Source organism: Eucyclogobius newberryi, unplaced genomic scaffold, assembly GCF_026437365.1.
Source record: "Eucyclogobius newberryi isolate DKJ021-1_F unplaced genomic scaffold, fEucNew1.0.hap1 SCAF_12, whole genome shotgun sequence".
Lineage (NCBI taxonomy): Eukaryota > Metazoa > Chordata > Actinopteri > Gobiiformes > Gobiidae > Eucyclogobius > Eucyclogobius newberryi.
The window spans coordinates 1,927,303-1,938,288 of record NW_027315746.1 but is presented as its reverse complement, the minus strand read 5'-3'; the positions used below and the strand labels follow the sequence as shown (position 1 = coordinate 1,938,288).

At 46.1% G+C, this 10,986-nt stretch overlaps 1 protein-coding gene across 1 annotated transcript; it reads right to left on the bottom strand.

Annotated features, from left to right (window-relative positions):
* Nucleotides 1-336: 336 nt before the first annotated feature.
* buc (bucky ball) lies at nt 337-4,353 on the bottom strand. The gene is made up of 4 exons (XM_072440298.1): nt 4,235-4,353; nt 3,336-3,598; nt 1,240-2,844; nt 337-490 (listed from the first exon to the last, which is right to left on the bottom strand). Exons 2-4 carry the CDS (start codon nt 3,589-3,591, stop codon nt 387-389), a joined length of 1,965 nt encoding a protein of 654 aa, XP_072296399.1. The 5' UTR covers nt 3,592-3,598; nt 4,235-4,353; the 3' UTR covers nt 337-386.
* Nucleotides 4,354-10,986: the final 6,633 nt, after the last annotated feature.

Here is a 10,986-nt window from a genome sequence, read left to right as displayed (position 1 = left end):
AATTAACGTAGAAATGGAACAATCTTCGACATATTGAACTTTACTTCTACCAGAACTTACACACAGCTGACCGAAATGGAAAACCACTCAGACGCTGGACACCAGTAGGAAAATTTATTGAAAAAGTATAATTTAAATATTTATATGTAAAAATCACATGTTAAGTCCCATTCGCTCAGTATCGACCTTTTCCTCCTGCAAAAAGAACAAACAGTCATGACCGTAGGAAACGCACTCCCATTTACAAAAAGCCTCACCCCTTGGTTTTCCAGGTCTGCTGTAAAAGTCAAAGTAACCATCCTGATTGAGAGGTCGGTCTGTTGGAGGGGAAAAAAGACATCTACAGTCACAAGTTTGCGTTTCTCATGTTTCTGAAATGCGTCACCTCAGGACTCACACGGCCCCTTGTTCCTGCCCGGGTGGTGCCTTTTCTTGTGCCAGTTTCCAGTCGGGCCAGAACCCTCAGAGCGAGTGCTGGTGTCGTGAATATCTGGAACACATTTGTAGACATTAAAAAGATATTTCACATTATGTTCCAATACAGGAGGTTCCGCTTTCCAGATCTTGAAAACACAAATACAAACTGAGGCACGGTGCCGTTCTCGATGACCTTCTGTGTATATCATCGCGTACAAGACTGTTTACTCACTGGAACTCTATAACTTTTGTGCAATACAAACATGCAGTAACCTAAAAGTATTTGTATTAAAAACTGTTTTATGACCAGTAGATAGGAATGGGCAACACCATTGAGCACATCGACAGAACATCCCACAAATGCCATATTCAAAGAGTAACTAGACTTGTACTCGATACTGGTCCAACCTTGTGTGTGGAGGCATTTCAGCGTTACATCTAAACTACTCTAAATGAACACCTGACACTGATGGTCCGTCCAATGAGCTGCTGGAGTGAAGAAATGAGCCTAACAAGTCTAAAACGGATGTCCATCCTTAAAACATTAATTAGGATTAAGTGTTTGCATAACATTTGATACTCCCATTCTTAATCTGAAGTTCACAAGTAAAAAGAAAACCAACCTACATACGCAACTAGCATATCTTTAATCCATTGTATTATCAAAAAAGGCACTAATGAGGCATCAACGACGGCAAGCATGAATATTGCTCAACTAGCCCTTGTATTACTTGACGTGATCAACTCAAGACACAACGACAAAACAAAAACTGGTCCCGATCATCACTAAAACTGATTTGAAAGTAAAATGATGAAGTTTACCTGAAGTGTTAAAATTCGGTCTGCGGTTCATCCCCGTCGTCTGCAGCTCTGGACACTGCACGCCGCAGTCCACCAGACGCCCTCTAGATGGCGACAGCTCCGTCACGGCATGGACCGGAGGAGGCGCCAACAACTGCTCCACCATGCCCTCCGAAACCTTTTTCTGCAACGATTCTTCTTCCCTTGCCTTGTCTGACTCAATCGTCGTCGTCGTCGTCGTCGTCTTGTCTATATTAGATTCTTGAATCTTTTCCTGTTTCTCTTCAATTGTAAAAGACAAACGCTTTGGGCTTTGAACGGGTTCTGAAGTGTCATTTCTTTCAACTTCTTCAGCACAAATCTCCGGCAATTTACTTTGTTCACAAATAGGAGAGTCTAGTGCAATCATACATTTCGGAATATTATACTTTGTGGGCTCGCACGTCACGTCGCTAGCTGGTTTGCCGTTTGTCTCGCTAGCCGGCGTGCTAAAGTCAATAAAGCTATCGGACAACTGTACGGAACCTGTCGAAGAGTTACGGCTTCTCTCGTTCGCCGGTTCGTCATTCTGGGCGGCGTTTTCTGCCTCTTCTGCAGACTCCAAAATAACTTCAGGTCCGGCCGTCATGTTTTGCACCAACCATTCTTTCGTGGGTACGTAGACGGGGAGAGATTCCACAGACCAAATCGATTCGTCAAGTTTCCTTCTTAACTTATCGCTCGCCGTTTGTGCGTTTTCCGACGGTTCTTCCAACGTTTGCTCGTCTACAGTATCGTAACCCGCGTTGCACAATTTAATAGAAATATTTAGCGAGTGCTCAAAAGGTTCATAACGTTGTTTAGACTCTGCAATCTTCTCGTTTTCATCTTTTTCTCCGTCCACCATCTCCGGTTCGAGCTGATCCTCATTCACGACCGTCGAACTCTGAAAATGTACGTCGTCATCCTCATACGAAGGCAGGTTCTCATTTTTATCATCCGCCATCTTGTCTTCTTGTGGCATTCCATTTCCCCAACTTAAAAGAATATCCGGGACTGAAGCTCTCCTCTCCTTTTTGGACATTTCTTTGGCAGGCGAGTCTACTGTAGTGACACTTTCTTGTCTCACCAAATGCACATTGCGGTTTTTCAAGGACGGCGAATTCACCAAAACATTTTCCTTACCAATTGTTTGTATGCTCTGCCCTTCTGGACTTGGCATTGACAAACGGGGCTCCTGTCCACTTCTGGTGCTTGAGATTCGAAGCTGCAAACCTTCTTTCGGCGCGTTATAATTGTCTGCGTTGCCGTTTGACCGTTTCTGGCTGGACGTAGAGGAAGTGGGAGAGTTTAGCGCAGTTTCTCTGCCCGAATCCGAGCAGCTCCTGAGCGGGCTCCCTCCCTGGAACTCGCCTCCTCTCGGCTCGGTCTGGACTTCAGTGCTGACCGTCTCGCGGAATCGGGCGGCGTGAGGCGGGTGCGGTCTCCTGGTCTGGTTGAGGTTCGGCTGTGGGGCACCGGTTGGGTGCGGCTGGGGGTGGACCATGCGTCTCGGGTCCACGGGCTGCACTGGGGCGTGGGGAAGGAAGTAGGGGGGCGGGTCCATATACGGCACCGGGGGGAAGGGGGGCATCATCATACCGTAACCTGCAAAACGAGGATCAAATCAACATTCAACACGATAAACAGGAATATTAAAACACTAAAACCCAAAAGCAGGATAATCCCAGTAAAGCCTTTTCTGAATGATATACAAAGAATGAAACACTTGTACTTATTTAGCATATAATTTGTCAGATGTTATTCATTCGACAGTGAACATCTCAAATGAATAAAAACAGAAAAAAAATATTGTTCCAACAAGGCAAATCTAGTTTCAATATAAGTATCGATTAGGACCTGATTTGATAATTTTGACTCTTTCAGGAAGTAGGATCGTTTCCTTTTAAAAGAGGCAGTGAGTCCCAAACCCCTCAAATGCCCCATAACATAAAGACCACCCCCATTGACAAAAGGATTGACATTTATGAACATTGCAATAGTGAAAATTAAAATAACTAGGCCAACTACTTTAAAAACTGCAGGAGGACTAAAGTGCAAACTGTGACAACTGAATCAGACTAAACACTGAGCCTCACCCATGCCAGAGAAGGGGTTAAAGGGGTTGTAGAAGGGCATGGGCCACTGGTAGTGCATGAAGGGCGGAGGCGGGGCGTGGACGTAGAAGACCGGGCGGGACATGAGCTGTGGATGGGCCAAACCCGGGTCCAGTCCTGGAACATGTGCGCCCTGAGGTGCTCCTGCGCTCGGGGCTCCACCGTGACCCTGAGGATTCATGTTCTCTGCGTCTGCCCCGGGATGAGCGGCAGGACGACTGAACGCTGCTGTGGACATCTTCAATCTGCAGGAGCAAGCGAGGGACAGGAGTGAAGACGTTTGCTTTAGTGGCCGGTCCAAAAGATGACACTCTGGAGAAGACTTTACTGTACATTTTTAAAACCAATGTATCTAAACTAAATCCACCGACTGATTGTAGCCCATTTACTACAGTCAAAGGTTTGGAAGATGTTTTCATTTAAATGTTTATTTTTAATGGCCATTTATATTGTGGATTCTCACCAAAGGCATCAAAACTACAAAATTAACACATTGGGAACATTTGCCCTTTGTCAGGTTAACTTTAACTACAAACGTGCTAAAAACAACTCTTCTGAACGTCTAAAATAGATGAAGTACTTTGTAGTTTAGTTATAAATGTAGAGAGGAGAAAGTACAAACCCTGCTCTCAAAAGGTAGTAGAGAAAAAAGTATCTATTGTGATGATTACTCAAGTAAATAATAATAATAATGTAAAAGTACAGTATTTTAACCTGTGTACTTTGTTACTTTGCACCACTGACCATGCAGAAATGAATTAGGGTCAAACTAAAAGCATTAGCATGTAGCATTAGCATTAGGTGTGGTGACAAATGGATGGAACAGTCCGGTGTGTGTTGCTGCCGGCGCTCTCCTTGTGAGCTCAAATGTGCAACTTTACCTTCCTTTGCGTGTGGACAGACAAGCAGCAGCAGCGGGACTTAAACCGGGCGGACACAGGTGAGTTTAAGTAGGTTTGATGAGCTCAGGTGTGGAGCAGGAAGTGACCGAATGATCTGAGTGCGACCGGGAGCAGAACACCAGCTGACTGTGCAGGAGGCTGCGTTCATGAACCGCTCTGAGGTCATGGATGTGTCGGGTTATTGAGTCTCACGGCTCAGCACTCTGTCTCATTGAAGAATTACTTTGTAAATAAAGACAAACTAAATCCAATGCTGTAGTTCTATTTCATTAACATACACAACTTTATTTAAGTAAATCGTTTAGACCTGATAAACCTTAGAATTGTGTGGTTGTGGATAAACTAACAACACATTATGATATATTGCTGCCTTTTGTTGTTCAATATGTGTTTAATGTGTGTTTCTAACGTATCTTTTCATGTCCATGTTCTAATGTTGTAAATATCTCTGTCTCTTCTGTTCTTTGTGTGTGAAAAGCCCTTCTGGGGACAAGTGCTGCCAATTATTTGTTAGTTGTTTTTATTGTTTTGTGTTGCATCGATCACTAAGACAATTTCCTGTGTTTTTGAATTTCTGTTCATTGACAATGGCAATAAACCTATTCTGATTCGGAAATTAGCTCCAGCTACAAGCACATTTGTTTTTTATATATGATTGAATGACTAGATTTATATAATGTAGATATTATTCCCCTTGAAAGTTTATAAGCTTTATGTCGGTGTAATCCCTCATTCGTCCAGGCGTGTTCCATAGTAGAAAAAGCTTCAGTTGTTTCATCTGGACTCAGTTTGAAAAAATAGACGTTTCGACTCTCATCCAAGAGTCATTGTCAATAAAAGAATTTAGGTCGAGAACTCCGATATTTATACTATTCTGTGGTAAGTCCCGCCCATTGGGAGGAGCCTTCCTGAAGTAGAAAGAGTTGTTTGTTTCAACAGAAACTCCCCCCTTGTATCTACCGAGCTAGCCTATTCAGAATAGGGGCTATTAGAATCCTTTTTGTCTTTGTGAGACCCTGGCTCAACCACCCTGAGTACCTGATTAGCATCTAAATGTCCTGGTCCTCTACCTTTCCAGGGGTTCAGTATACCATTATAGATACCAGGAAGATTGAATCTTAGCCCTTCATTCCTGTTAAAAGAAGGTCTTTCTTTTTTAACAAAAATAGCTTCCTTGACTCCTCTTTCAAACCATCTTTTCTCCCTGCTTCAAACCTTCACCTCACCGTCTTCAAACGAGTGATTAGAGGCTTCAAGATGGAGATGCACGGCGCTCTGAGGTCCTGAACTTGTATTTCTTCTGTGCTGATAAAGCCTCTTGTGTAGAGGCTGTTTCGTCTCACCTATGTACCGTTCTTTACAGCTTTCTTCACTGCATTGGATCGAATAAACTACATTGCTCTGTTTTTGAGTCGGCAACTTGTCCTTTGGGTGAACCAGTTTTTGTCTTAAAGTGTTTCCTGGTTTAAAATAAACAGGGACTTCGTGTTGTCTAAAAATTCTCTGCAGTTTTTCCGACAGGCCAGAGACATAAGGGATAGAAACACCCTTCCTTCTCTGTTCAGTTTCCCTTTTGTCCTGCTTCTTGGTTCTCTTCACTCTGTTGAGAGCCCAAGCGGGGTAACCACAGGCTGAGAGGCCATTTCGGACATGTTTTTCCTCTTTCTTCTTGCCCTCTGAGCTGGTGGGCACACCTTGAGCTCTGTGTTGTAAGGTTCTGATCACACCCAGCTTGTGCTGTAGTGGGTGGTTGGAACCAAAGAGCAGATACTGGTCCGTGTGTGTAGGCTTCCTATATACTTCTATTTGGAGTTTCCCGTTCTCTCCTCTGATCGTGGAACAATCAAGAAAGGCCTAGCGATTCTCCTTAGCGTCTTCTCTTGTAAACCTGATATGTGGGTCCACAGCATTGATGTGATCAGAGAAGGTTTCCAGCTCTTGTTTCTTGATTGTTACACAATTATCATGGACATAGCGGAGCCACAGTTTTGGGGCTATGCCTGAGAATGAGGCCAGTGCCTTCTTCTCAAAGTGCTCCATGTACAGGTTGGCCACTATGGGAGAGACGGGCGAGCCCATGGCACAGCCATGAATCTGTCTGTAAAATTGTCCCCGGAATTGAAAGTAAGTGGTGTTCAGACAGATGTCCAACAGTTTACATATGTGTTCAGGTGTCAGTTTGGTCCTTTCCTGTAGGGTGGTGTCTTCCTGCAGTCTGGTCCTCACTGCTGCTACTGCATCAGAGGTCGGGATGCAGGTGAACAGGGACACAACATCATATGAAACCATGAGGTCATCTGGGTCCAGTTGGAGATGTTTCACTTTATCCACAAAGTTGTGCGTGTTTTCCACATGATGTTCCGAATTCCCCACAAGCGGAGCCAATATAGTTGTTAAATGCTTGGCCACATTGTAAGTGATGGAATCTGTGCTGCACACTATGGGTCTGAGTGGAACCTCCTTTTTGTGTATTTTTGGAAGGCCATAAATGCAGGGTATGGCTTCACCAGGATACAGTCTGTAATACAGAGGCCGGTCTATCGCTTCCTCTTTTTCCAGCCTTTGTAAACAGTAGCCACTGGTCGGATCTCTTTTCAAGCGCTCGTATGTGGTCGTGTCCTCGAGGAGGGTGTGGACTTTGGCTTCGTAATCAGCTGCGTTGAGAATCACAGTGCAACGTCCCTTGTCTGCTGGGAGGATGTTGATGCTATGATCTTTTTCTAGTGCTGAAAGTGCTTTTCTCTCTTCAGATGTGATATTTGAAGGAGGAGCACCTCCTTTTCTGCCTGTGTCAGGACACGATCTGAAAGGTTCTTAATCCAATTGTTTTTGCTGGTCGCTAATTTGTCTGTCTCAGTCCTAATGTCTAGCTCGACCTCACCGGCATTCTTTTTGTTCAAAAGAATGTTGAACTTCTTGATTTGGCGTTCCTTGCTCTTCTTGTGCTGTGCTTCTTGTGCTGTTTGTGTAAAATCCAGCACTCTTTTGAAAGCTTCTTCAGGGAGTATGCTGGTTAATTTCTCCTGTAACGTTCCTGTTCTGTCTTTCAATTTATCAATTCTGACGTTGTTTTCCTGGATCCTTTCACTGAGCATCTGCATAAGGCTCCTTCTCCGTCGAAACGTCTATTTTTTCTAACTGAGTCCAGATGACTACAACTGAAGCTTTTTCTACTTTATAAGCTTTATTAAATATTTCGGTCAAAGGGCCACAGCGGGCGGTGCTTTGTTTCTCGGTTATAATAACTCCTTACTTGTAAATACCTAAAGAAGTCCTGTTTCTCCAGGTCAAACGATTCTTTCAACTCATCAAAGCTTTTCATGTGATTCTGCATGTGATTATAAGATAAGATAAGATATTCCTTTATTGTCCCACATGGGGAAATTTCATTGGTGCAACGCAGGTAGATACAGAGGTAGATCCAGAAGAACAGATCACTTATAGAAATATACTGAAAAACACTTTCAGTAGAAGATCTACTATAAATAAATAAAAACTCCCATAGACAAATAAATAAATAAATACATAAATACCATTGCATGTGATCACGACAGTAATTGCACATGAATATGTGTCACGACAGCACATAGATTGCACATTAATTTCACAGTAATTGCACATGAGTTCCAACAGCAATTGCACATATGACAGAATTGCACATGGTTAGGTCAGTATTGCGAGTGTTCAGTACTAACAGTTTTTGTTATAAAGTCTGACAGCAGCAGGAAGGAAAGACCTACGGAACCTTTCCTTCACACATCGAGGGTGGATCAGTCTCTCACTGAAGCTGCTCTCCAGAGCGGACTGAGTGTCCTGCAGGGGGTGACACTCATGGTCCAGCATAGATGTGAATCTAGCCAGGACCCTCCTGTCCCCCACCTCCTGCACCGAGTCCAGAGCACAGCCCAGGACGGAGCTGGACTTCTTGATGACTCTGTCCAGCTTCCTCCTCTCCCTCTCTGTGATGCTGCTGCTCCAGCAGGCCACACCTACAGGAGCTGATGCCACCACAGAGTCGTAGAAGGTCTTCAGGAGTGGCCCTGTCACTCCAAAAGACCTGAGTCTCCTTAGGAGGTAGAGCCGACTCTGGCTCTTCCTGTACAGTCTGTGTTATGAGTCCAGTCCAGTTTGTGGTTCAGATGAACACCCAGGTACTTGTATGAGTCCACTCTCTCAATGTCCCGTCCCTGGATGTTCACTGGTGAGGGGGCAGTGGGGTGGCGTCTGCGGAAATCCACCACCATCTCCTTGGTCTTCCCCGCGTTGATGAGGAGGTGGTTCCGCTGACACCAGTCCACAAAGTCCTGCGCCAGTCCTCTGTACTCCGCGTCATCGTCGTCCGTGATGAGTCCGATGATGGCAGAGTCGTCAGTGAACTTCTGCAGGACACAGCTGTCCGTGTCATGTCTGAAGTCTGCAGTGTAAAGGGTGAAGAGAAAGGGCGCGAGGACAGTGCCCTGGGGCGCCCCCACACTGCAGGTCCGAGTGTCAGACACACAGTTCCGGGCTCTCACAAACTGGGGTCGGTCTGTGAGGTAGTCCAGGATCCACTCTGCCAGGTCATACTCCACACCAGCCGTCTCCAGCTTGTCCCTCAGGAGCAGCGGCTGGATGGTGTTGAAGGCGCTGGAAAGATCGAAGAACAGAATCCTCACAGAGCTGCCAGGCTTTTCCAGGTGAGAGAGAGAGCGGTGCAGCAGGGAGATGACGGCGTCCTCCACTCCGATGCCAAACCGATATGCAAACTGCAGCGGGTCCATGGCTGAGCTCATGGTGGAGCGGAGGTGGTCCAGGACCAGCTGCTCCAGTGTCTTCATCAGGTGGGACGTGAGAGCCACTGGCCTGAAGCTGTTGAGGTCTTTGGGGCGCGGTGTCTTAGGCACAGGTACCAGACAGGAGGTCTTCCAGACCTGTGGTACCACCCTCAGCTTCAGTCTCATGTTGAAGACATGCTCCATAACTCCACACAGTTCATCTGCGCAGGACTTAAGGAGCCTGGGGCTGATGCCATCAGGTCCTGCTGCCTTCCTCACTTTAATCCTCTTCAGCTCACTCCTCACCTGTGCTGCTGTGTCAGTGGTTGGCAGGGGGACCGTGTGCTGGGGGGATGGGTGAGTCCAGGCGAAGTGGGGAGCTGATGGTCCGGGGCAGATAAGCGAAGAGGAACAGATGCAGGGCATTGTCCAGCTGTGGAAGAGGGAGCATGCAGCTGTACAGGGGGAGGGGCAGGTGACCGATCAAACCTCAAGAAGTGAGCATTTAAATCATTCACCCACTGTAGATCCCCCTCTGTCTGGGCAGGGGGGATTTTGAAGCCCGAGATGGTTTTCAGGCTCCTCCACACTCCCTGAATGTTCTTTTGCTGCAGCTGCTCCTCCATCCGCCTCCTGTAGCCGGCCTCAGCCTGCCTGATCTCCCTCCTCAGCTCCTTCTGCACAGTCCTCAGCTCCTCCTTGTTCCCTGACCTGAAGGCTCTCTTCTTCTCCTTCAGCAGAGCCTTCAGTTCATGGTTAATCCATGGCTTGTTGTCTGGAAAACACTGCACCGTCCGGGAGGGAACAATGTTCTCAAAACAGAAGTTGATGTAGTCCGTGATGCACTCTGTGATGGTGCTGATGTCCTCCCCATGTGGGCCATAGAGCTCAGTCCAGACAGTGGTGCTGAAGCAGTCCCTCAGAGCCTCCTCGCTCTCAGCAGACCACATCCTCACCTCACGGGACACCACAGGCTGCCTGCGCACGATGGGTTCATACACAGGCCTCAGATGTACATGGTTGTGGTCCGAGCTGCCCAGGGGAGGGAGGGGGGAAGAGGAATAAGCCTCCTTGGTGTTGGCAAAAAACAAGTCCAATGTTCTATTGTCTCTGGTGGGGCAGGTAACATACTGGGTGTATGTTGGTAGAACAGAAGAGGGAGAAGCGTGGTTAAAGTCACCAGAGATGAGGAAGAGAGCCTGTGGGTGCTGTGTTTAAAGCCTACAAGTGCAGGAGAGCAGTGCTTCACAAGCATCTTCAGCATTGGCAGACGGGGCCACATAGACTGCGATCAAAATCACATGTGAGAACTCCCGGGGCAGATAATATGGCCTCATGCCAATAGCCAATAGTTCAATATCCTTGTTACATAGCTGCTGCTTCACTGTGCAGTGTTCGGGTTTGGACCAGCTCGTGTTCACATACACCGCCAGACCTCCACCTCTTTTCTTCAAGCATTCTCTCGTTCTGTCCGCCCGCAGCAGATGAAAATTGTCCAAACCTACAATAGAGTCTGGCATTTCTGCTGTTAACCGGGTCTCTGTGAAAATCAAGACGCTGCTGTCCCTATAAATCCTCTGGGACCGCATGAGGCTCGCTATTTCCGTCATTTTATTTTGAAGGGACCTCACGTTACCCATGACTACGGCGGGATATCAGGAGATGCAGGGACATTTAGTCTGTTTTCACTGTCGCTCTTCGAGGAAACTGCTGTTGGGATTTTGGGCGGTACAAAAATGTATCAATTGAAAATGTATTTGAACCACTACAGCAACGCTCTGAAGTAAATTTTCAGACAAGGCAAACACCAGCCTCCTTTTCCTTTTAATAATAGACTAAAACAGTGCATACGATGGAAAGGATTTGTCTGCACTCTGACCTTTTAAAGTAACAACATAAATAATCTTTATAACATTTATCTGTTTTTATTGTTATTTTAATGTATGTTTTCTATTGTGTGAAGCACTTTGAATTACT